The sequence below is a fragment of the Ictidomys tridecemlineatus genome, chromosome 4 (assembly GCF_052094955.1).
Source record: "Ictidomys tridecemlineatus isolate mIctTri1 chromosome 4, mIctTri1.hap1, whole genome shotgun sequence".
Taxonomy (NCBI): Eukaryota; Metazoa; Chordata; class Mammalia; order Rodentia; family Sciuridae; genus Ictidomys; species Ictidomys tridecemlineatus.
In genome coordinates, this window is record NC_135480.1 from 191,089,232 (window position 1) to 191,114,772 (window position 25,541).

Consider the following 25,541-nt stretch of genomic DNA (forward strand, 5'->3'; position numbering starts at 1 on the left):
CCCTGCTCTCCTATGGTGAGCAGAGGGCAGCAGGGTCCAGGCCACACCAGGACCCCTCAGGGCCCCCTCCTTGGGAGTGCAGGCAGCTGATAAAGTGGATCAACAGTTTTCCTGTCTCGGTTGACTTGGTCCTCCTGTGTGTCAGTGGCTTTTCCTCCCCATTCCTCAGCCTCCCCCACCCAGACACTCCCCATCCTGGGGTCTGGAGGAGTATGCCAGGCTGCTCCTCCAGCCACCTCTGCCTGACACCCTTTGTCCCCCACAGAACAAGCACTGATCTGTTCCCCAGGGACCTTTTCCAGGAGACCCCATGCCATCTGTGGCTCTGTGGGAGTCCCCGTGGGGGACCCTGAAGGAGACCAGTTGCTGATGTGCTGAGGGCCTTGGGTGGTGGGCTTCCTTGGCCTGGCCTCTGTGTTCCCAGCTGTGCATATGAGAGCAGGACTCCTCCTGCCCCCGGACCTCTCCCCTGAGGGGACTGAGACTCCATCCAGTCTCCAGGGTCAGGACTGAGCCCAGGGCTCCAGAGGACACTGGCCCTGCTCCTGCCCCCTCCTGCTGCCAGTCCTCCCTCTGTGAGCTGGCCCAGCTCACACATCTGGCCACAGGTCCCCCGGTCCGGCTCAGTCTCCCCCGCACGCCCGCTTCCGCCATGCGTGTGCTCGGGAGGTGCAGGGTGTGAAGATCCAGCTGTGGGTCGTGGCCTCGTGGTTCTTGGTCCCACCCTCAGTCCCACATGTGGAGTGGGTCAGCTGGGTTACCCCCCACGAGGTCTGGAAAGATGGGGCTGAGTCTCCCTGGCCATGCTGTCTGCAGTGCCATCTCGGCTGACACCCAAGGGTGACGTGGCTCAGGTGGCAGTGTGCAGGAGGGCACAAGGCAGAGCCCAGGCTTGTGCAGGAAAGGCCTAGGCTCCAGGAAGCCCCGCCATCCTGGCTCCCAGCCTGAGGAGACCCCTGCTGTCCACTGTGCTAGAACCTTCTTTCTTTTTCAGGGTCCCAGAGGACCGGATGGACCCGCTGGGGAGCAGGGGTCCAGGGGCCTGAAGGTACCAGCCATGTCCTGCCTTTACTCCCCCCCCCACCCAGGGCAGGGGTTCCAGCACCAAAGCCAGAGGCCTGTCCTTTCCCAGCACCACCCCTAGGGGCAGCAGAGAGTCCTAGGGGAGGCTTAGGTCATCCCCAAGGCCAGTTGTCCTCCTGTCCCCGCAGGCCCAGAGAAGAGAAAGCAGGGGAGGGCGGCCGGAGGGGATCGCAGTGCCTCTGAACCCCAGGGCCCCAGCCTCACCAGTCTCCTTGAGCTGAGGCCATCTGACGTCCCTGTCAGTGGGACGGGGTCCTGATGGCTGTGGAAAGCCTGTCCTTTGCGGGGCCTTAGCTTTTCCGCCTGCACAGTGGGGACAGGGGAGGACGCTGTGGTCTTTCTGTGAGGTGGGTGCCTCCTGGGGAAGGGTCCTCCCACGAACCCCCCATCACTGTATGCACTCTGCTTCCTGCAGGGCCCTGCGGGACCTCGGGGCAGACCCGGCCAGCCTGGACAGCAGGTACGTCAGGCCAAGGTCACGCTGGCCGGCTGCCAGCCCCCACCCCACTCTCCACTCTGTGATGTGTGCCTCTAATGACCCCCAAATGTGCTTCCAGGGCGCAGCTGGTGAGCGAGGCTACTCGGGCCCACGAGGCTTCCTCGTAAGTGACAGTTCTCATCGTGGGGCTTTGGCACTGGGTGGGGTGCAGTAGCCACGGGTTCCTGGCCTGCTGCGGAGACCCCACGGCCTCCAGCCCCTTCAGTATGTGTCCTCCACTGGGTCTCTACCTCCCTGCCTGTCACATGGGATCACACCTGTGGGGTGGGGAAGACCCAGGACACCTGCGTGCCTCACCTGAGGTCCAGGAGCAGGCACAGCGATGGCAGGGAGGGACCGTGGTCACTGTGTCTCTCTCTGCAGGGCATCCCGGGTCCCTCAGGCCCCCCTGGCACCAAGGGCCTCCCAGGAGAACCGGTCAGTGTCCCTTACCCTCTTGATACCTTTGTGCTGGTCTCAGACCAGCCACCAGGGGTGTGGGCCAGACAAGGAGCAGGGCTGGAAAGGGACCATACCGGGCCCCACTGTCCCCCGGCCAGGCCCAGGTGGGGGCGAGAGCCCTGCCCAAACTCCATGCCTGGGCCTCCATGCACTTCCTTGCAGCCTGTTCTGCCATTAAGGAGGGGACAGCTGCCCCTGCCCTGCCCATCTGTGGTGGGGAGGAGATGGGAGATGTATGGAGGACATGCAGTGCAGAGAAAGGTGGGGAGGAGACAGACGGGGACAACCGGTCAGCACACTAGGGGCTGCCAGGAGGTGGCTGGCCATGGCCAGCATCGGCCCTTTGTCCTAAGAGTGAGGGAGCCGTTGAAGAGCGTGACCTGCTGTCAGGAGATGCCAGGGGCTGGGCTTGGGGGATTGCCCAGGTGTCCCCATTCCTGTGGAGGCTGCCGGGGCCAGCGCTGCTGCTGAGATGGGGGTCAGGGCGGCTCCAGAGCTCAGAGCGAGTGCCTGGGCCCTCCCCAGAGGGCACTAGGGTGGGCAGGAGGCTCTGCCCCAGGGCCTGGATGAGAGAGAGGCCCTTTGAGTGCTGGGTTGTCCAGGACAGAGGTGGGGGTCTGTGGGGTAGAGGACCAGGGTGAGCCAGGCCCAAAGCCCGGGCCCCAGGGCAGCTGGGCTTGGTGGGTGAGTGGGAGGGTGCAGGTGGTTGGGGGACCCACAGGAGACTGGGACTGAGGACCTGGACTTCTAGGGTCCTGCAGTGCGGCTGGAGTGTGCTCGGCTGTGGGCTGGGCTGCTCCGTCCCAGGACCTGCTGGTCCTCCCCTCCCCCGCCACTCCAGCCTGTGTGGTAGGAAACTGGCTTCTCCCAACTGTGTGTCTGTCTTCCAGGGCCCTCAGGGACCCCAGGGACCAGTGGGCCCTCTGGGAGAGATGGGACCCAAGGTGAGTGCTGGGCACCCTTGCTGGTCCTTCCTGCTGCCCCTCCCGCCTCCTCCTAGGGGCACCCTCCTGTCCCGTCCTGGCCCAGGGAGATGGCGGAGCCTTGTGTGCTGAGACTGGAGCTTAGGCCCTGCAGAGAGCGGAGGCCCCAGCCAGAGGCAGAGACCAGAGCTGGGCTCCCAGGCCCAGGCCCTCCAGGTTGGCAGGGCCTCTTTGCCTCACTGAGAGTACCTGCATCCCCCCTGCTGGGAAGTCAGCCAACAGAGGCAGGACCAGACAGCCTCAGGCAGCAAGGAGCAGAGGGGCCTCAGAGCTCCGGGCCTTATCCAGAGGAGAAAGCCAAGCCCTGGGGTTTATGTGAGGCCAAGGCCATGCTCGGGTGACGCAGCACCCCTTTGTCCTGACCTGGCCCTACTGCAGAGAAGAGCTTGACCGCTCAGCCCTGAGCTCACAGTGGCCTTGTCCCAGGCCTTAGGTGAACCACGAGTTCCCCCCCTGGGCTTGCCCAGGGCTCCTAGGTAGTAAACCACACTCATGGGCAGGGAGAGGGTCCAGCAGCCACAGGTAGTCCTAAGGTGTGGCCAGTCTGGGCCCAGCCACCCTCCCTAGACCCAGATCAGGCTCCCAGAAGCTGCTGCCTGCTTCTATCTCTGTGTCTCTCATGCTGTGTGACCTGAGTATATCCCTGGCCCTCTCTGGGCCTCAGTTACCCCCTTGCTTACAACCGGGGGCCGGCCCTTGCTCTAGGAGAGACTGATGGCATTTTCTTGCAGGGGCCACCAGGTGCAGTGGGAGAACCCGGCCTTCCTGGGGAAGCAGGGATGAAGGTGAGGCGGGATGAAAGACGAGAAAAATGGCTGTCGACACCAGCGCCCAGCTGCCACTGTCCGTGTCCCCCACCCCCACCCGCAGAAGAAACAGGCGTTTCTTGTGCCTGGGATAATGGGCTCTCTGTGCTCCTGCTGGGGAGCAGGCCTGGGGTGGCCACGGTGGGTGCCCGTCTGCCCAGAGCCCTGCCCTGCCCCTGCCGGGCAGCGTTTTCTCTAGCACCTGCCAGGCTGCATGTCGGGGGGCCGCACCTCTGGGCTGAGATGCCACCTGCGTCTCAGCATTGCTGTCCCCCGTTGCCAAGAAGCAGATGCCCACTGAACCTGGGCCTGGGAGGGCTCCCACTTCTGCTGTTGGAAGAGGGCCTGCGACCCGGGGAGCCGGCCAGGGGCCGCGGGCTGGCGCAGATCCCCCCAGTCCCGCCGCGTGCCTGAGTCTCCCTGTCATTCAGAGGGCACTGGACTGGCCTGTGGCTGTCAGGCTTGGCTTAGCTCCAGAACCTTTGCTCAAAGAACAATGGTGACCCCCGCCCCCCATGTAGGAACAGGTGGGGAGGGCTGAGCTCTGCCTCCTCCTCGTGCCCCAGACCCCAGCAGGAGAGTGGGCCTTGGAAGTCCTGCATGAGAAGGACCCCTTGGGGATCTCCAGGGTGCAGATGACTCTTACTCGAGCCTCCGCCTGGTCTGAGTTTCTTTCCCAGTCTCCAGGAAGGGCAAGAAGCTGTCGGTTAGAGTGGCCATCCTGTACCGAGCCTCCAGGCCAGGCCACTCCAATCTGTACCCTGAGTGTGTCACCAGACACGGGCCCTGCGCTAGACTATGGTCTGGTTACTGACCAGAGTTTCTCTCCTTCAGGGTAGTGGCGAAAGCCAGAGGTGTTCAGAGCAAACAGTACTTAGGACAGTGCGCCATTACCCGTGAAGATAATGGTGATGGTGAAGGTGGTGGTGATGGTGATGGTGATGGTGATGATGGTGATTATGATGTGAAGGTAGTGATGGTGGTGATAGTAATGACAGTAATGATGATCACGGGCATTATGGTAATGGTGGTGATAGTGGAGGTGATGACTGGAAGGTGGTGATGATGGTGGTGGTGATGATGATGGTGGTGTTGATGATGATGGTGGTGGTGGTGATAATCATGATGTTGATGATTTTGAGGATGATGGTGGTGGTCTTGACAGTGATGGTTATAATAATGATGGTGATGACAATGAGAAGCTGCTGATGGTGATAGTGATGATAATGGTGATGATAATTAGGGATATGATAATCATGGTAATGGTGATAGTGATAATGGTAATATTTGCAATGATGATGGTGGTGGTGGTGGTGATGGTGGTGATGAAATTAGAAGGAGTTGATGGAGGTGGATACAATAATCATGATGATGGTACTGGTGGTGATGATGGAATGGTGGTGGTGACAATGATGATGGTGATTTTGATGATATGATGGTGATGGTGGTGGTTCTGGTGGTGATTATGGTGGAGATGATAATCATGGTGATGGTGGTGATTATGGTGGAGATGATAATCATGGTCATGGTGGTGATGGTGATGGTGGTGATGGTAGTGATTATGGTGGAGATGATAATCATGGTGATGGTGATGGTGGTGATGGTGGTGATTAGGGTGGTGATGGTGGCGATTATGGTGGAGATGATAATCATGGTGGTGGTGATGGTGGTGATTAGGGTGGTGATGGTGGTGATTATGGTGGAGATGATAATCATGGTGATGGTGGTGATGGTCATGGTGATGGTGGTGATGGTAGTGATTATGGTGGAGATGATAATCATGGTGATGGTGATGGTCTTTCTTCCCTGGTGCTGGGGAAGCCCATGTCCAGGGCTGACCTAGAGTAGGGGCTCTGGTTGATGCTTTATGATCGTGTTTGGTCCTTGGGAAGAGGGACTTCCCCAGCTCCCTCCTGCCCCCTGGTGGAAACAGGAGAGGGTTGGGAGGACCGGGACTGGTGCTGCCTGCCTTCATGGACTTGTGTTTGGCTTCTCCTAGGGTGACCTTGGACCCCTGGGCACCCCTGGGGAGCAGGGCCTCGTTGGGCAGCGGGTAAGTAGCAGCAGTGCTTCTCCCTGGAAAGCCCAGGGCGTGGGCGCAGGCGAGGAAGGGAGAGAAGGGCTCCATTCAGCCTCCTTGATCCTCGGTTTCCTCAGCTTAGAAACAGACCAGGCCTCTTCCCGGCCTCGTGCACCCCCATCACCAGCGTTTCCCCAGTGTGGAGGAAAGCGTTCTGTGGCTGGGGACGTTGGGGACGTGCGCGCCTGGTGTTCGCGCTTACCCATTAGCACCTCTGAGAAGGCCTGCAGTCAGGAGCGTGGCCTCCTCTGGGTGAACCCAGGGCGTCCAAAGGCATCGAAATTCCAGGGATTTTATTGAGAACATGTTTGTCCTTCAGAACTGTCCACAGTTGTCCCTCCTTCTCCAAGAGAGACCTGTGAAGCCCTGGAGGGCCCTGGGGCCATTTCTTTATATTCCCTGCTGGTTTATTACATGACCCCTGGGCAGCTTGAGGACACGGCAGGTCCACGGGGGAGAGGGCATCCGAGGGCCTCTGTTCATGGGCTCCAGGCCTGACCGTGTGTCCGTCTTTCCTCCTGTCCAACACCTTGTGCTCCCCTGGCCCAAGGAGGGGGGCTCTCTGGACCCCTCCCAATATAATAACATGTCTTGGTCTCTCTCATCCCCTTTCCAGGGAGAGCCAGGCCTCGAGGGTGACGGTGGCCCTGCAGGGCCCGACGGGCTGAAGGTACGTGCCCTCTGGGTCAGGAGCTGGGAGGAGAGGGCCAGTTCTGCCCTCCCAGAGCACCCCTCCCCACAGCCTCTGCCGTCAGTGTGGCCCCCTGGGAGCCTGGCCCTGCCCACCCAGGTGCCTGCTCGGTGGAGCTGGGGGCCGTCACCACCTCCCACTCGTCCGTGCTCCCTTCTCCTAAAACATCTGCTTCTCTTGGCTGAGGGAGGTTGCTGAGCGCCCTCCAGGTCGGGCCCAGAGCCCAGGCTTTGGTTTCTGTTGCCTTCCAAACAATAACCACCAGCGTTGATGTGCAGGCCACTGTTTAGGGAGGACTAGTGACACAGGTACCGACTGAGCCCTCTGTATGAATCACCTCCATCATTGCTGCAAGGTAAGTTATATCTTTAGAGAGGAAACTGAGGCTCAGAGAGGTTTAGCAGCCTGCCTGCGGACACACAGCTAGTAACTGGCAAACCCAGGGCCCAAATCTGGGTCTATCTGGCTTCAAACTGCAGCTCTTTCTGCTGCAGGGTGCCCCAGTTCTAAAGGTGGGGAGATTGAGGCTCACAGGGGGCCAGAGAGGTGTCTGTTCAGAGTCTAAGGCTGCGAATGGAGGATCCAGGATTCAAACTCGAGGCTTACAGAGCCAAAGCTTGTTGGCCCAGCTCAGCCCGGCCGGTCCCCGTCAGCCACAAAGGCAGGGCCCTTAGAGGGACACAGGGGCTCTCTGCAGGCAGCAGGCCTGACTCACCAGCCCCACCCCGGCCCAGGCCTGGCCCACCTCCTCTTCTGCCCCTCAGGTGGGCTTTCTCCAGGGCACATCACCCCACCAGCCCCTCCGAGGTCCCAGGTGAGCACCACAGCCAGATCCCCTGTGCCACCCACCGTGGCCTTAGACCAGCACCCTCTCCTCTGGCCTGCATTCCCCCAGAGCCCTAGGACTTCCCCTCTCCCAGGGCGCCTTGGTGACAGCTCCCCCACCCAGCTCCCAGCCCTGGAGTACAGCTGGGTCCCAAGGAGGCCCTGAGCCTCCTCAGCCCTCGACGGCCTCCTCTCTGCCGGGGACTGAAGCTGCAGGGGGGCGGGTCCCAGGGGGGATCCCCAGCCGGTTGCCTCCAGGCTTTCCTCCTTCACCACTCAGGTCCCTGGGCCCCACTTCCGTCTTCTTTCACTCCCTTCAAAACTAATTCTACTCGTGTCCTTGGACCAGAGTAGTTGCTCATATGCACAGCACCTTCCCTGGTCCTTGCATGAATCCCAGGAGAAACTCTGCCTTCTATGGTGTCTGCCCAGGCGTCACCTTCATGGTGAAAACTGCCTCTGGTGTGGACAGCACTTGACGGTTTATAGAGTGCGTCTGGACCAGTGTCTCTGTTTACAGTGACGGTGCCCAGTGATAGCTCCCCTCTCTCCACCCTCATTCCCAGGCGCTATGCTAAGCTCTCTGCAGGGTTTCTGTCCTTCAGGCCCCTCAGTGACCCCTTGATCCTTGTTTTATTACAAGGAAACTGCCCAGGGTCACCCAGCTATTGGGTGCAGTAAAGAGCGCAGCCCAGGGCCGAGGGAGGCTGTCCCCGGGCAGAGGTCCTTGGGCTGAGAAGGAGCCGGAGCTCTGTGTGCTCACCACTCCGCCACTGGCTACTGCGTGGCGTGAGGCGTCCCCACCTCCCTCCCGGCCTCAGTCTTCCCATCTGTGAATGGGGAGAGTGGAGTCAGGCGGCCTGGAACGCTGAAGTCGCAGGTGTCCCCGGAATCCCCAGAGCCTGCTCTGCGGGCCGCAGGAGCACCCCAGCTGTGTGGGAGGCCTGCAGGACGCTGTCGCCTGGGACCGGGTCCTGTACAGCGCGGCCAGGGTGGGGAGCCAGGAGCAGCCTCAGAGCAAGGGGTATGCGGGGGGCCGGGGCAGCCCCTCTCTGCACCAGGCTGTGCCTGGAATCTGAACCTCATGGGCCTACCCGGGGCCTGGCCTGACCTGCAGCCCACGCTGGCTCCCCACATCCACACTGCCTGCCAGGGCCCTCATCCGCTGTGACGTCAGACACAAAGCTGGCCAAGCCGCACGCTGCTCCTCCTGGACTGCTCCCACCCCTCCCTCCCCACTTATGTGACCTCAGGCCCTCACCCTCCAGGGGCCCCTGAGTGGCCCCTGCTGTAGACCCTGGAGTGATGGCCGCTGCTGTAGACCCCGGGGTGACGGCCTGCTGACGGACCCTGCCCTCCGCCTACACTGCCCAGCCTCACCCCTCGTGCCTGCTCTGCCCAGGGCCCAGGGCAGCGGCCCCCACGGCATCCTGGAGGAGCCTGCTTTCCCCAGGACCCTGCAGAGCGGCAAGCTCAGGGTCACTTGGCCATCAAAGCCCTTTGCAAAGCCAGAGCACGCGGGGAGCAGACGCAGCCTGTGACTTGGGCTCTCAGAGCCCACAGCAGGGTCCTTCCCAGGGACAGAGCCTCAGGTGCCCCGGACCTTGCGGTCCCAAGAGGACCTCGGTGACATCCCCAGTAACTATACAGAGCTGCCTTCAGGGAGAGGAGCTTGGCGGGAGCTGGCCAGTCCAGCTCCGCTACTTGAGGCCAAGTGACGGGTCTTGCTCGGCTTAGTGTCCTCTCTGTAAAGCCAGAGCTAAGGACACGTGCCCCCAGAGGCCTTGGCCAGGAGGAAGTTAGTTACAAACCGTAAAGGATCCAGAATCAAGGCCAGACATGGGAGCACCAGGTGACACTGCTGCCACCCACCCGACAGGGTGCCCTGTGCCCACGCTGAGCAGGCCATGGCCCCAGAGGGCCATCTCAGCATCGTCTCTGGGGACACTGCCCAGCTTACTGCTAACTCGCTCCGCTGCCTGGAGCTGAGGCATGGCTGCACGTGGCCTGCCCACCCCCAGCAGAGCCGTGGTGTGTGGCATGTGGCGTGTGTTGTGACCATGCTGCCTCGGGGTGAGCGAAGCTGAGGAGTGGTCCCCCAGATGGCGCTTCCTCCTTGATAAAGACTCATCCAGCCGGGCGCGGTGGCGCACGCCTCCAATCCCAGCTGCTCCGGAGGCTGAGGCAGGAGGATCCCAAGTTCAAAGGCAGCCTCAGCAATAGCAAGGCTCTAAGCAGCTCAGGGAGACCCTGGCTGTAATAAAATTGAAAGCAGGGCTGGGGACGTGGCTCAGGGTCAAGTTCAATCCTGAGTTCAATCCTGTCCCCCACTAAAGACCTCATCTCGTCCCCGTTCTCCAGGGAGTCGGCCTCGGGGCCAAGTCACCGTGTCTGCTACCTTGCCCCTCCTGGGACCCCCCGGTGGCTGTCACAGAGGCCTGGCCTTTCTCTGAGCCACTGCCCTGTCTGGCCCCAGCGCAGGCAAGGACGTGTGGCAGCTGCCCTGAGGGATGCTGCCCGTGCTGGCCAGGCCTGCCAGCCCGACTCAGGCGACTCGGGCCTCCACACGGATCCCCGAGGCTTGGGCTCGGGTGGCCTGTGACTGATGCTCTCTCTCCCCTCCTCATGCCTTCCCGACCCAGGGGGACCGAGGTGACCCAGGGCCTGATGGAGAGCGTGGCGAGAAAGGCCAGGAAGGGCTCAAGGGCGAGGACGGGCCCCCCGGCCCTCCTGGCATCACTGGCGTCCGGGTGAGTGTGCGGGCGGCGGACCAGCGCTGGGCTCCTGGTCACAGGCACAACCTGCCTGCAGTGGCAGGGCCTTCGAGGGCGAGGCTCGGGCGGGGGCCGGGGCTGACGACCGGGACCTTCTTGGTAGTGGGCCCGGGGGTGTCCACAGCTGAGCTGGGGTGCCAGAGGGCCAGAGGGCCAGAGGGCCAGCTTGCCAACTCAGCCCACTTTCATTCAGGCCTATTCTTGACATTCCCTTTCCCTCCCGGAGCGTCGAAGTGACTAACCTGGGACAGATCCAAATTAGCCGGCAACAAACTGGTTGTGGGAAAATGTTTGTTTCCTAAAAATAGAACCAAAGTGCTAATCCTCCTTAACAGCTGCAGCAGAATGAGCTCACCACTGAACTGGAGAGGAACTCGAGCACTTGGTCAGACTCTCCATGCCAGAGGCTTCCCCAGGCTGGGCTCAGCTGTGGGGTAATGGGCCATGGGGACTCGGCAGGAGGGCCGCTGGCCCCATTCTCCCTCAGTAACTTGCTGGGTGACTTTTTCACTCACTCCTTGCCCTCTCTGGTCTCACCTTGTCAGGATGAAAGATTTGGAGGGGAAAACGTGTGCTAAGATCCCTTTGATGTTCCACATTCCAGGCATCCCTTTTACTGAGTTTTGAGCATCACACTGTACAATGACAGGCACTGTGGCAGAAATACTCTGAGAACAGAGTCCAGAGGTTGCACCTGCATCCTGGCTTCCGCAGCCCCCCTCGTTGTGCCTGTAGGAAAATCACTGTGCTCCTCTGAGCCTTGGTTTTCTCATCCAGAAAAAGTTAGTGAGACTCCACAGGCAGCGCCCGGAACCGAAGACTGAGGGTTCTGAGGAGGAGAGGAATAGAAGCTGGTGGTGGAGGTGAAGGATTTGTGGATGGGACTGAGGGTGACAGCAGCAGTGGTAGTCCTGGTCGTGGTGGTAGTGATGGTGGTGGTGGTGATGGTGGTGGTGGTGGTGATGATGGTGATGGTGGTGATGATGATGGTGATGGTGATGGTGGTTATGGTGGTGATGATGGTAGTAGTGGTGGTGGTAGATGGTGATAATGATGATGGTGATGGTTATGCTGGTGATGGTGGTGAAGATTGTAGTGATGATGATGGTAATGGTTGTGATGGTCATGGTGGTGATGGTGGATGGTGATGGGATGATCATGGAGGTGATATTAGTGATGATGGGTGATGAAGGTGGTGATGCTGGTGATGGTGGTGATGCTGGTGATGGTGGTGATGCTGTTGATGGTGTTGATGCTGGTAATGGTGGTGATGATGGTGATGCTGGTGATGGTGGTGATGAAGGTGGTGATGCTGGTGATGATGGTGATGGTGGTGATACTGGTGATGGTGGTGATGCTGGTGATGGTGGTGATGATGGTGATGCTGGTGATGGTGGTGATGAAGGTGGTGATGCTGGTGATGATGGTGATGGTGGTGATACTGGTGATGGTGGTGATGCTGGTGTTGGTGGTGATGATGGTGATGCTGGTGATGGTGGTGATGAAGGTGGTGATGCTGGTGATGATGGTGATGGTGGTGATGCTGGTGATGCTAGTGATGATGGTAGTATGATGGTGGATGGTGAAGGGATGGTCATGGTGATGATATTAGTGATGGTGGTGATGCTGGTGATGGTGGTGATGATGATGGTGATGGTGATGGTGGTGATGATAGTGATGCTGGTGATGATGGTGATGGTGGTGATGATGGTGGTGGTGATGTGGTGGTGGCAGTGGCTGTGGTAGTGCTGTGGTTGTGACAGTGGTGATAGCAATGCCAGCGTCAGTGTCTGGCTATCACTCCCAGTCCATTCACCAGGGGGCAGGGGGCAGCCTTCGTGTGCAGAGGGCCCTGAGGCCGTGGAGGCCTGAGGCCAAGGAGGCCTGTTTGTTTGTTTGTTTGTTTGTTGTTTTTGAGCTTCTTTGGCCTCAGGGCGCAGGACAGACACCTCCCAGCCTGTGGCCTGCAGAGAGTCAAGTATTTAAAAATAGAATTTCCCGAGCCATCAGGGCCTTCCGGATCGTGCCCCAGTCCTGCTCCATGTTCTCATGTTTGGTGATGAGGATCTGCACACGTGCCCTGGTCCCCGGGGACTCTGTCATCTGGTGACGTCACGGCCAGCTAAGCTGTGTGGGAGCACTGTGTGATGTGCGCACAGTGACAGAATCGCCTCACGGCGTATTTCCCTGAACTTGTCCGTTAGTACGTGACGATTTGGGTGGGGCCCAGCCAAAGTCACTATTCCAGTCCCACAGCCTTAGCCCACTGGGTGCTGCAGCCATTCTCGGGGTTCCCCATCTCGGGGGTGCTCTCATTGGAGACGGCTTAGTCTCCCGTCCCCTGACCCTAGACCCAATGCTTTCCCCTGACAAGAAACCAGTCAGCCACTGTGGTCACCTCAGTCCACTGGCAGATTCCCCCAGCCACCGCACCACAATTTCACCAGGGCCCAACAGGGCCAGCCTGGGCCAGGCGTGCCCCAGGAAGGGACAGTGCACATCACTTCTAACCTGTGCAGGCGGCCTGCAGACAGTACCTCTTCTTACCAAGTCTCGGTTTCTTTAGCCTGACCAGTGGCTGAGAGCATGAGGATTGTTAGAATTTTACTACTGGAGAAGCAAGAGACCTGGAGATGGCTCTGTCCAGTGCTGGCCAGTCAAAACAGTACAGAGCTAGGCGTGTTGGCGCATGCCCTTAATCCCAGCTGAGGACTCAGGAGGCTGAGGCAGGAGGATCACAAGTTTGAGGCCAGCCTCAGGACTTAGCAAGTCCCTAAGCAGCTTAATGAGACCCTATCTCTAAAAAATAAAAAATAAAAAGGGCTGGGGATGTGCTCAGTGGTTCAAGTGCTTCTTGGTTGAATCCCCAGGACAAAAAGAAGAAAGAAAGAAAGGAGGGAGGGAGGGAAGGAAGGAGGGAGGGAAGAAGGGAGGGAGGGAAGGAAGGAGGGAGGGCAGGAGGGAGGGAGGGAAAGAACCAGAATATGAGCCACATAACTTAAAATTTTCTAGTCGCCACATTTTAAAAAGAAAAACAAACAGGTGAAATTAATTTTAATATTTGTTCAGGAAAAAATAAATCCAAAATATTATTTCCACAGGGAATCGATAGTTAAAGGGAATCGATAGTTAAAAATCACTAGCAAGCTATTTTGCATTCTTTCTTTCTTTTTGGCGCTAAGTCTTTGAAACCCAGCATGCGGCTTCTGCTCCCAGCCCGCCCCACTTCAGGTGGAAATGCTCTAGAAATACTTGACGGGGATTTTCCGTGCGGCCATTTTCACTGGCGATGCTTGACCTGGCTTTCGAGCTCACTGGAGGCCCTGCTGGGCAGTGTGGGCTTCCTGAGTAGAGGGGGGACCAGGCCCTAGGAAGCAGAGCCGGGGAGCCCTGGGATGCAGGAGTGTGTACCTCAGTCCTTTGGAGCCACGGTGTGGTCTGACCAGTGGTCTTCCTGGGGACAGTCATCCTCTCCCGCACAGTGTTGCCACATTGTGTCTTGTGAGGTGATGGCCCTCCCCCAGGGTGGGCCGGAGCGTGCTGAGAGGCCATGTGGGGGAGGGGACAGGACGGCCGACTTCTCAATATGGTGCCCACCTGAGGAGTCCTCTAAGTATAGCAAGCAAACGGGACCCCATGGTGGGACATGGCCTCCGGGATGGCATGGAAGTGATGCGTGACAGCTCAGAGATGGGAGGCCCTAGTCACCTCTCCTACCCCCTGTGTCCCCAACAGGGACCTGAGGTGGGAGTAGAAACCAGGTGGACGAGGAACCAGGCAGCCCTGCCACTGGTCAGAACCTGGCAGGGGACCTGTGGGCAGCCAGGCTGCCCCCTCTGTGGAAGGGCCTCACTGGGGCCACCGTCGCGTCACTAGAGGGTGGAACGTGCTTGGTGCATGGAGAGCTCAGCACAGGGCTTCTCGGGGCTTACGGGGGACCCGCCATAGATACCCGCGGTGGCAGAAGCCACACCAACCACTCGTGGGAGACCTCACGGCCAGACTCTGTTGTGTCCCTGATCCTTAAGCTCTGTGAGGCACACTGCACACTGTCCCCACTCTGCCAATGGGACACCCAGGAAGTTAGGTGGTGCTTACGGCCACGGGGACAGCCTTGGAGCCCCAGTGGCCCCACACTGGGATCTCATCACCTCTCGCTCCCTCCTCCCCTCTCCTTTCAGGGTCCTGAAGGAAGACCAGGGAAGCACGGTGACAAGGGCCGGCCAGGGGCCAAGGTGGGTCCCCCGACTGCCATGGTGAGCCACGTCCCTCCCCTCCCAACAGGGCCATGACAGCCTGTCTCTCCTCCCACTGCAGGGCGCCAAGGGCTACCAAGGACAGCTGGGTGAGATGGGTGTCCCCGGAGACCCAGGACCCCCTGGCACCCCAGGCCCTAAAGGCTCCCGGGGCAGCCTGGGCCCCACGGTGAGGACTCTGGCTGGGGGAGGGGAGCCAGGCATGGGAGGGAGGGACCGAGGGCAGGAAGGGAGGGACTGAGGGCACGAAGGGAGGGACCGAGGGCAGGAAGGGAGGGACTGGCTTTTTTCTGAGGGCATTGCCTACCCCAGCTGTTAGCCGAGCACCTGGTGTTCCCTGTCCCTGTCCCCTCGTGGGGATCATGATCCCCTTGGGTTTCTTGCAGTTTGAAGGGGTCTGCGGGTCTCCTGTGGCTTCCTGTGCACCCCAGTACTAAAGCCCTGCTGTGGTGGGGGAGGGGACAGTCCCTTGGGTGTTCTTACCAAGCAAGGTCTCTCCCTGGGAATGGGCTCCTGAGGTGGGGTGAAGCCAGGGCAGTTCCCTGGAGGACTTTGGTGTCCCTGAGCGTGGCCGGGCTGTCCTGCAGGAAGGGCCAGAGGGCGCCCGGGCTGTGGGAGAGAGGACCTCAGGGTAGGCCAGGTGGCCGACAGTGCTCCCACTGGGGCTGACACCCCGCCACCCCACCCCCACATCATTGAAGGTGGAGTTGGGACGTGTCTGTCCCCGGCTCCCTAGAGCAACAGAAGATGGGGCACAGGGCCGGGGAGGGATGAATTTTGAGTATCATCTTTTTTAATAAAACTGATTTAACTCTAAATCCATAAAATTTAAATCTAATAATGGCTCTGTTTAAGTGGCTTGTGAAAGTTTTGGAAATGAAGCAGGTGGCCATGGTGGCCCTCGGGAGCCCGGAGAAGGAAGGGCGGGGTGGCTGCTGGGGAGGAGGCCTGTGCTTCCTTTCCACCTTGCTCCCCCGCCCCCACCCCGTCCTCATGGGCAGGTGACATGCCTGGCCCCTGGACTGAGTGCAGCTGGAACCCTAGGGAGAGTGTCCCTGCTGTGTCCCTGCTCTGAGAGCCACGCTCCACACCAACGAGGGTCTCCTCCTCTCCTAGGGTGCTCCAGGTCGGATGGGGGCCCAAGGAGACCCGGGACTGGCTGGTTACGATGTAAGTGGACGCTGCCTTTGGGAACCTCCCCTCCCTCCTGGAGCCCCATCTTGCAGGCTCAGCTCTGCCTGGCCCCCGTGTCCCCAGCGAAGGGCTAGCCCCAGGGCCACCGAGGAGATGGGTCCCCCTGCCCAGGCAGCTCCTGGGCCCACAGATGGGGTGGCAGGGGACCATGGGTGGAACATATGGCGGTGGGGCTTGAGCAGAAAGCGAGACGAGGCCCGGGGTGAAGGAGCATGGGAGGGTCCTGTAGGGTCCCATCCTAGGTCCTTGTGGCCCTCGCTAGAGCCAAGGTGTGATGGAGACCCTGCAGGAGTCTGGGAGAGGGGAAGGACAAGGGGGGGGGCAGAGAAGGCAGGGACTGGGTGGGGGAGGTGCCTGCATCTGCAGTTCTGGCTGCAGCCTGGGGTCCTCTGAGTCCCCAACCAGCAGGCTGGCCTGAGACCCCTTAGAGGTGTGTCTGGAGGCCAGGCCCAGAGACCTAGGGAGCTTGCTCAAGCCACATGGCAACTTGGGGCAGAGCTAGAACCCAGTGTCTCAGTCCAGTGCCTCCATCCAAATCTGAGTTCCTGGTCGGTGCCCTTGTCCCTCTTGAGTCCCCATCTGCCCCTCAACTCTATTGTGTTTGCCTTCAGGGACACAAAGGCACTGTGGGACCCCTCGGGCCTCCGGGACCAAAAGGAGAAAAGGTGAGTATTTGATCATGGAGAAGCAGCTACCCCTTATATCTGGGGCCAGGGTCAGCTCTGGGGTCAGCAGGAACACACCCCTGGGGTCCTTGGAGACAGGATGGCACAGGCGGCCCTGCTCACTCGCACTGGCCTGCCAAGCACGTCAGTCCGCTAAGCCCAGCAGGCAGGAGCTGAGCTCCATGTTCACCTGTGTATCAGGGTCACCTCTGTGCCCAGTCCTGGGATAAGAGGCACATCCCCCGCCCTGACAGGGTGAGGGTCAAGCATGGATGTCAGTCACGAGGTGACTGAGGCCGTGCCACCCCTCATCTGTGCCTGTGGTCACGGAAACCCCCACACGATGAGACCACCCAGCAGGAGTGAGACATGTGCTGAGCACAGAGGACCCGGGTGGAGGCCTGAGCCCAAGGCCAAGGGGAAGCGTTCATCCCTCGCCTGGGGCTCAGGCTCCGGCTCAGACAGGAGACGACTCACTGAAGGAGCCATGGGTCTTGGGCCCTGTCCAGTGGTGGTGGGGGAGATGGGGCACCAGAACGTGGGCCTGGGTCGTGTCCAGTATGACGAGAGACCCTGTGGACACGTGTCTGTGAAGAGGCCAGCAGAGGGCTGCATGGGCTTCTGGGCACAGGGCAGGCAGGGAGTCTGGCCAGCTCTCCAGAGATGCATGCCTGGCCTGCAGCCTCGAGGGTGGCCTGCGTGTGTCAGGGGCAGATCTGCAGACCTGGCCCTCGATTCCTCAGTGGCCTTGGCTGGGAACCCCCTTCCCTGGGCCTCAGCTCCCCGTCTGTGAAGTGCAGCCCAGCAGCACGGGACTGTCATGTAGATTCTGTGAAGTGAGGTGTGACATGAACCCCATGAAGTGCCCAGCATGGGACGTGCCAGGTGTATATTGGCCCCTTGCCCAGAGCTTACCAGTCCCCAGCAGCCCTCCACAGTGGGAACGAGCACTAGGTCACCCAGCCAGAATGGGCGGGAAGGAGAGGGAATCCCCACGCCCTGGGCCACTGGTTCTCGGCCTCAGGCCAGGTCCCACCTGCTTGGCCACTCCCCACGGGAGCCACAGAGCCCAGCCACGCACCTCAGCTGCGGCCCTCTGCTCAAGGGCCAGGACGTGGCCTGCCAGGGACCATTTCCCCCTCCCATCTCTCGGGCTCCTTCCAATCCCAGTGGACAACCAGGGGCTCAGAGTGCCCTGTTGAGCCCCCTACCTGGAATGGGTCCCCAGGGGGGCACAGCAGTTTCTGGGGGTAGAGTCTGGGCCTGATTCTGTCCCGTCTTCCACTCGTACCTTCCCTGTGGCTGGCAAGAGGTCGCACTGTCCCAGGGCCTCCAGGGTCCGCCGTGGCCCAGGATCACAGCTCTGGACTCAGCTCGTACTCCGTCTGTCCTTGGCCAGGTCACTTCTATTACTGTCATCAACAACAGCAATTCTAATGGCCACCTGGAGTCCCACGAGCAGGCAGCAGAGGCTGGGGGCTGGCCCCTCCCCTTGAGGCCTCATAAGAACGCTTGAAGGTGTCCCCACGCCACTGTCCACTCTGAAGCTGAGTTAGGGACAAGGTCTGCATTCGGCCAGCTGCCAGGTGTCCCCATGAGAAGCCCCAGGGCCTTCTTTGGGGGCTCCGAGCCATGGAAGGAGGGATGCTGGTCAGGGGTCCACTTCCTCCCAGTCACTGAGGTTGGAGCAGCTGAGCACTCCCACGGCCCCCTGTGCCCCTGTTCTCTGCAGAACAGGAAGAGTGATGGGGCTGTCGTGAGCTTCAGTGGTCCTGCCTGTGTCTGCCCAGGGCAGTGTCCATGCGGGCCAGCAGCCACACACCATCTCGTGGGCTCCCTGTGGCCTTTACCATCATCCCTTCACCCAGCTCAGCCCTTCCCCAGCTGAAAAAAGCCAAGACGGGAAGGGGCATGCTGAAGACCCGCAGCTGGCCCTGTCCGGGATGGGGGCTGACCCCTGGCCTCGTGCTGCCCGCCTCCACAGGGGGTCCGCTGGGCCCCGGTGCTGTCTGTGTTCCCCAATCCCAGGTCCACACTACCCAGTTCTGCCTGAGGCTTGCTTGCCTTTCTGTGTATCTGCTGCCCGCAGTCCCCAGAGTCCCCAGGACGGGTGACTTCTCCTAAAGCTGGTTCTGTGTCCACAGGGGGAGCAGGGGGAGGACGGCAAGGCGGAGGGGCCCCCTGGGCCGCCTGGAGATCGGGTAAGCCTTGCCCCCTCCCCGGGCTGCATGGCTCTGTGGGCTTCCCGGTGGGGCCTCTCGCTCTGTGGGGGCAGGCTGAGCAGAGGTGAGGCTGTGGCCTTTATTTTGCTATTGTCCTTGTCATTCAGGGCCCTGTGGGTGACCGAGGAGACCGTGGTGAACCTGGAGACCCAGGATACCCTGTGAGTACCAGAGTCCTACATGCTGGCAAGACCGTGAGGCCACCTGCCCCGGGACATAGGCCTCCCTCCACCGGCAGTGCCCAGCTAGAAGCGAGACCCCCTTAAGAGGCCAGGACTAGTCCCACTGCAGAGGGGGGCCTGGCCTTTCCTGGGGTCAGAGAGGCCGAGGTCAGAGGGAGACCAGCTGGGCCTTGTCTGTTGGCAGCCTCCTCAGCTTGGTCCTGAGTGGTCCCTTCCCTCTGAGGGCCTTGGTTCCCTGTGTGTGGTTGGGAGCAGCTCCCCCAGCAGGAGCAGTGGCGAACCACTGAACCACCAGGCTCTCACGCCCTGTCCCTCCTCCACGTGTGAGTGGAGGGTCCCTGTGGCGCCCGTTCTGCAGACGGGAGCTGGGCTCAGGGAGGGACGGTGATGCGTGGCTAGGAAGGCCCGGGGCCTGCGGCTCCTACCCTGGCTCCTGGCCCCTCCCAGACAGGTCCCCTCAGCTGTCTCTCCTTGGCTTCCAGGGACAGGAGGGTGTTCCTGGGCTCCGTGGAAAGCCTGGCCAGCAGGGCCAACCCGTGAGTAGTGCTTGCTGCCCCACCCCCTCCTGCCCTGAGGGGGGTGGGTCAGTAAGTGGGAAGTAAAGACTCAAGGGACCCTCCCTCCGAGGACGGTCGTGGGGAAGCAGCCCATTCTGGTTTCTCCTGCCCTGACCCTGGGGACACCCCCAGAGCCTGCACCCCCAAACCCCTCCCCACCCTCCCTCTCCAGGCGGAGACTGACCACCCTCCCCGGGAGAGAATCCTGGGGCTGCCTTGCGTCATCTCCCCTTGGTTTGCAGGGGCATGCGGGACCCCGGGGGCGGCCGGGACCCAGAGGATCAAAAGGCGAAGAGGTGAGAAGCTGAACTCTTGGGGAGACGGGGCCTGGGCAGGGGAAGGGCTGGCCAGGACCAGACTCCCCGTGAGCCCGCAGCCCAAGTGTGGGGGCCTGGGGAGGAGCCCCTGTCTCAGGTCAGCAGAGGGGCCTGAACTCAGGGCCGCAGGAGCCAGGGTGGCCTCTTGACCGCCTTAGCCACTGGAGACAGGAAACCTCGGGAGGGAAGCAGGGGTCTGGAGAAAGAGGAGAGGGACAGGATGCTCCCAGGGGACCTTCCCAGCCTGGACCAGGGTCCCTGGGCCTCCCTCCCTAAGGCTGGGCCAGGTAAATGGCCTCCAGCCAGGTCCCCTCCACCCACACCTGCTAGGGATAGCCCCACTCCTCATGAGTGGCCCAGCCAGCCCTGGGTCTGACTCTCACCAGACGAGGACAATGACCAGAGCTCGGCAGCAAGGGGGCCAAGCAGTGTGGGGACAGCACTGGCTGACCCCAAGGCGGCTGGCCCTGGGCTTCCAGGCTGCTGTCCCGGGTTGCTCATGGAATCAGGAGCTCACAGAGGCCCTCATTCCTGGACGCCTCCCCGCAGAGCGCCCCCTCCTCCAGGCAGCCTGACATGTGACCCTCACTTTGCTTTCTCAGGGTCCAAAGGGAAAGCCGGGCAAGGCCGGGGCCCCAGGTCGGAGGGGGATCCAGGTGAGTCCCTGTGGCTGCTGCGCCCCTCAAGCTCTCCCCCACCCCAACATTCACCACCTTCCTGTGTACCCCCAGGGGCTGCCCGGGCTGCCTGGGCCGCGGGGCGTGGTGGGAAGACAGGGCCCCGAGGGTGTCGCGGGACCAGATGGGCTTCCTGGCAGGGATGGCCGAGCAGGACCACAGGTGAGCAGACTTGGGGTGAGCAGATGGTGTCTCCATTTGAGACAAGGTGTGGAGGGGGGCTGCCACATGCCACAGGCCAGGGAGCCAGTAGGGACACTTGTGGGGGGAGTGGCGCAGAAGTTCCCGCATGCTTTGGTGTGGGTTTCAGCCTCATCCCTTGGGCCCTGGGAGCACGGACCTTCTTGGGGTCTCTCCTTGATGCCCACCCCCTGCCTGACCTCACATCCTAGTTGCTGCAGTCCCTGTGGGTCCAGCCATCTCACACAGGCAGGAGTGACCTCCTGTCCTCCCTGTGCCCACCCGACTCTGGCCTGTTTCCTGAAATCCAAGAGACTCCATAGCCTGCTTTCTTTACAGGGAGATCAAGGGGATGACGGGGACCCTGGCCTTGTGGGCCCTGCTGGGAGGAGAGGAAATCCAGGTGTGGCCGGCTTGCCTGGAGCACAGGGGCCCCCAGGATTCAAGGTCAGATGCTTCTAACTCACTTACCTTTCCTCTGCCCTTTCTGACTAGCTCTACCAAATCTTACATCACCCATGTCCCAGGGCCTGTGTGAAAATAAAAATCTATGCTGTGACTTTTCTCTGGGGTCCCTGTCCCAGTCTTATAGGATACTTTATTCCCAGAGCTGTAACTACTGCCCCCTAGAGGGCTCTGGAAATGACCCACTGTAGCTGAGCTGTCCACGGGCGCCCTCTTGTGGGTCCCGGTGGAACAGCCTATGGGAGGTGGCAGGCATCCTTAGAAAGCTTCCCTGGGATGAGAGGCTGCTGTCAATCAGGCAGAGCCCAGGACTAGACCCTGAGGGGAAAATGAAGTCCAAGGACCCAGACACCGCTCTTGCTCTCTCTGAACTAGGGTCTAGTAGGGAATGGTTGGAACCTCCTGAGAGGACAGCAGGCAGAAGGACAGGTGGCTTTAGCCCAGTGAGGATTTGACGGAGAAGAGAAGGTTTTGTAGGTGGAGGGTTGTGTGGCCAGGTCTGGAGGTGGGGCTTGTGGCATGCTGGGGAGAAGAGGGACAGTGCAGGAGAGGGAGGGCACGCCAGAGGGAGGAAGGAGGCTTCCTCAGAGGGTCTCCATTCACCCCACCGCCCTGAGATCTCGAGGGACCCTGTGGAATCCCTGATCTCCTAGGCCCTCCCCCTCCCCCTCCCTGAATCATTTCCCCCTTTGACTGGCAATCTTGGTGTGTTTCTTTTAGGGTGAAAGTGGGTTACCAGGGCAGCTGGGTCCCCCTGGCAAGAGAGGGACCGAGGGCGGATCGGGGCTTCCTGGGAAGCAGGGGGAGCCAGGATCCAAAGGCCAGGCGGTGAGTGAGTCACAAAGCACACACTCACGTGCACACACAAATACACTCACACACCCCCACTTGTATACACAGGCACACATACGCACACACAAATACACTCATGCGTGTATACTTGCACCTGTACACACACTCACATGCATGCACATACACACTCAGACATACCCACACAATACACTACAGACACACATACACTCGTGTGCATGTACCCACACATGCACACACACAAACACTTGTGTTCTCAAATGTACACATAGGCCAAGAAGCCACCTGTCTACTTGTTGACAAAGAAAGATATAATCTCTCTGGGCACCAGATGCTGTCAGCCTCCCTGAGCTGGATGGTGGGGGTGCTGCAGCCCTTCCAGAACGAGGAGAGGGGATCCCAGCCAGCACCCGGGTCTGCAGACTCCAGGGCAGTGCTCTTCCTGTACCTTCCTCACCATCTGTCTCAGGGGCTAGATACCTCACCCTGCTTGACAAAGAGGGGGAGGTGAACAAGGAGTAGACAACAGCGAATAGAAACAAATAGCAATTGGCCCTAATACCCCAGTTAAAACAGATTTATGCCAGGTGCTGTGGCCCACGCCTGTCATCCCAGTGGATCAGGAGGCTGAGGCAGGGGAGTGGCGAGTTCAAAGCCAGCGTCAGCAAAGGCAAGGTGCAACGCAACTCAATGAGCCCCTGTCTCTAAACAAAACACAATAAGGCTGGGGATGGGGCTCAGTTCAGTGGTCAAGTGCCCCTGAGTTCAACCCCTGGTACCCCTCCCCACAAAAAACAGATTTATAATTTAATTGAATAAAAAAAGAGCCCCAACTATGTACTACTATAATAATGTAAAGACATTTGAATGTAAAGAAAGAAATAAGGTAAAGTCATGATATGGAAAAAGATATTTTGTGCTAATGCTTGTCAAAAGAAAGCCAGAGAAGCTATTTTAATATCAGACAAAATGGATTTTGGAGCAGTGGTTATTAACAGTAATGAAGAAGTTCATTTCATGGTGATCCAAGGGGTCAATTTGTCAAGATGATAGATAAATCCTGAATGTTCATACACCTGATAACAGAATTTAAAATACAGTAAGCAGGGCTGGGGCTGTAGCTCAGTGGTTGAGCAATTGCCTCACCTGTGTGAGGCACTGGGTTTGATCCTCAGCACCACATTAAAAATAAATAAATAAATAAAACATTTTTAAAAATACAGTAAGCAAAACCTGATAGAACTATAAGGGGAAGTAGACGAATTCACAATTACAATTGAAGATTTCAATATATTTCTCTTATCAATAAATAGAGTAAATAGTCAGAAATTCAGTAAGGATGTAGAAAACTGGAACATTATCAGCAAACGCGACCTAATAGAGCACTGCACCAAGTATCAGCAAGATATGCATTCTTTGCAAGCACATGCAGGGCATTTGCGAAGACATGACATTCTGAGCCTATAAAAACGAGCCTTAAGAAGTCACAAAGATTCAATTCACACAAAGAATGTTCTGTACCATGATGATGAAATGGAAAAATCAATAACAGATATCTGAAAAATCTCCAAATATTTGAAAACTAAGTAAAGAACATCCACAGAATCCACAAGAGGAACTCAAAAGGGAAATTAATATTTTATGAAATGAGAACACAGTGTATCACTAGTGGGGCCAAGACAGCACTTAGTAGGGTGTTTAAGGAATAGAGAAGGCTTTCGAATCCATGGCCTCAGATCCCATTGTAAGAAACTAGGGAAAAAATTAGATACCAAGCAGATAGAAGAAAGGAAACAATAAGATCAGAAATTTCAAAAACCAGGAAAACAATAAGAAAAATGGAAAGTTTTTTTTGAGAATGTCAGTAAAATTGATAAACTTCTAGCCAAACTTCTCAGAAAAATAAAAAGAGAGAGAGAATACTTACATTACTAATATAAGGAATAACAGATGCTATCCCTAAAGATACTACAGGTGTTAAAAGAATAATAAGGGGATATTGTAAAAAAAAAAAAAACATCATGGCAAGAAATTTAAATAACTCTCAGGTGAAATGGGCAAATTTCTTCAAAGACAAAACTAACAGCTCATTCCAGAAGAAATCAATAACCTACATAGCCATGTATCTCTTAAAGAAAATGAATAAGTGAGTTTAAAGTTTCCCTCAAATAAAACTCTGGTGAATTTTACTAAGCTCATTTATGAAGCAAATAATACCTATTCTATGTAAAGTTATTCAGAAAATGAGTTTATTTCCATGAGCCAGAATCACCTGATGTTAAAACCAAATACGTTACAAGAAAACTACAGACCAGTACACCTCATAAATAGGGGCACAGCAATTCTTAATGTGATGTTAGAAAAATGAGTCTAAGACTGTAATAAAAAGGACAACACAAGAAGACCACGTGGAGTTTATCCCAGGAATGCAAGGGTGGTATTACATTTGAAAATAGGTCAATCTAATCCACCATATTTTAAAAATTTTATTTACTTATTTTTCATTAGGTATATATATGACAGGAGAATGCATTTTGATTCATGGCACACAGTTGCAGCACAACTTTTCATTTCTCTGATTGTACATGATGTAGTGTCACACCATATGGTTAGTCATACATGTACCTAGAGTAATGATGGCCACCTCATTCCACCATCATTTTCTAATCCACCATATTTAACAAACTAAAACAAAACACCATTTGATCGTCTCAGTAGATGCAAGAAAACATTTGACAAAATCTAATTTCATTTCTGATAAAAACTCTCAGTAAACTAGGTACAGAAGAAACTTCTTCATTTGATAAAGAAAAATCCAAGAACAACTCAGTTAACATCATATGCAGTAGTGATTAGTTGGATGCTTTCTCTTAAGGAGCATAAACAAGCTATCCTTTCCATCTAATATCATCTTGGCCATTCTAGCCAGTGTAATAAGGCAAGAAAAAGAAATAAAAGGAATTCATATATGAAGTGGTAAAATTTTCATTGTAGAATGAAATGATTTCTATGGAGAAAAATCAAATGAAATCTACAAGAAAGCTATTGTAATAAGCAAGTTTATTAGGATCAGAGGAAACTGATCAATATGCACAAATAAATTCTATTACTATATATTAAGCAATCACTAGCAGTTTCTAGCAACAAGTAAGCATAAATTGAAATTTAGAAAGTAATACTGTTTATAATAGCATAAAAATATGAAATACCAAGAGGTACATCTACTATCAGGGTGCAAGAAATGTACCCTGAAAATGACAAAACATTGCTAAAAAAAATTAAAGAAAAACATATGTACCTACATAGTGTCCATGGGTTAAAAGACTCAAGATTGTGAGGATGTCCATTTTTCTCACATTGGTCTATGGTTTGAACACAATCAAAACATTGTTGAAAAATATTGAAGAAAAACCTGAATAAGTGAGAAGACATCCCATGTTCATGGATCAGAAGACGACAGTTGCTAAGATGGCGATACTCCCCACACGCTGGTCTCCCAATTCAGTGCAGTCCCTACCACAATCTGCTAAAGTCAGCAAATAGATTCTGATCTGGAAAAGATCCGAGTATTTGTAAGACTCATACTTCCCAATTCAGAACTCATTACAGAGCTATAGTAACCACAGTGTGGCCCAGGCACAGGTCAGCTGCAGCTACGTGAATAGAGTCCACTACTCTGTCCTGGCCTATTTTGCCTCCCTGACTGGTTGTTCTCTGACCACTTTGTAGATTGGCTGTGGGGGTCAGGGCCTCTGTAATTGCTTACGCCCAGTCTGAACCTGGTGCCCTCCATCACATAGAACTCGTGTGACGCTCAGCAAATTCCCGTCCTTT

The 25,541-nt window shown here is 57.3% G+C and overlaps 1 protein-coding gene across 10 annotated transcripts in view; it reads left to right on the forward strand.

Annotated features, from left to right (window-relative positions):
- Col27a1 (collagen type XXVII alpha 1 chain) overlaps positions 1 to 25,541 on the forward strand; it is a 121,373-nt gene that overhangs the window by 84,540 nt on the left and 11,292 nt on the right. For 7 of the 10 annotated variants that reach the window (XM_078048023.1, XM_078048029.1, XM_078048022.1 and 4 more), the window contains 21 exons: positions 995 to 1,048; positions 1,499 to 1,543; positions 1,641 to 1,685; positions 1,946 to 1,999; positions 2,914 to 2,967; positions 3,738 to 3,791; positions 5,812 to 5,865; positions 6,509 to 6,562; positions 10,051 to 10,158; positions 14,364 to 14,417; positions 14,500 to 14,607; positions 15,555 to 15,608; positions 16,244 to 16,297; positions 18,442 to 18,498; positions 18,627 to 18,680; positions 19,184 to 19,237; positions 19,501 to 19,554; positions 20,178 to 20,231; positions 20,307 to 20,414; positions 20,772 to 20,879; positions 21,618 to 21,725. In XM_078048023.1, the coding sequence (XP_077904149.1) occupies positions 995 to 1,048; positions 1,499 to 1,543; positions 1,641 to 1,685; positions 1,946 to 1,999; positions 2,914 to 2,967; positions 3,738 to 3,791; positions 5,812 to 5,865; positions 6,509 to 6,562; positions 10,051 to 10,158; positions 14,364 to 14,417; positions 14,500 to 14,607; positions 15,555 to 15,608; positions 16,244 to 16,297; positions 18,442 to 18,498; positions 18,627 to 18,680; positions 19,184 to 19,237; positions 19,501 to 19,554; positions 20,178 to 20,231; positions 20,307 to 20,414; positions 20,772 to 20,879; positions 21,618 to 21,725 (1,389 nt within the window). Of the gene's footprint in view, positions 1 to 994; positions 1,049 to 1,498; positions 1,544 to 1,640; positions 1,686 to 1,945; positions 2,000 to 2,913; positions 2,968 to 3,737; positions 3,792 to 5,811; positions 5,866 to 6,508; positions 6,563 to 10,050; positions 10,159 to 14,363; positions 14,418 to 14,499; positions 14,608 to 15,554; positions 15,609 to 16,243; positions 16,298 to 18,441; positions 18,499 to 18,626; positions 18,681 to 19,183; positions 19,238 to 19,430; positions 19,555 to 20,177; positions 20,232 to 20,306; positions 20,415 to 20,771; positions 20,880 to 21,617; positions 21,726 to 25,541 lie in introns of those variants that run through there. The other 3 variants (XR_013438254.1, XR_013438255.1, XM_078048027.1) reach the window with 3 other exon arrangements.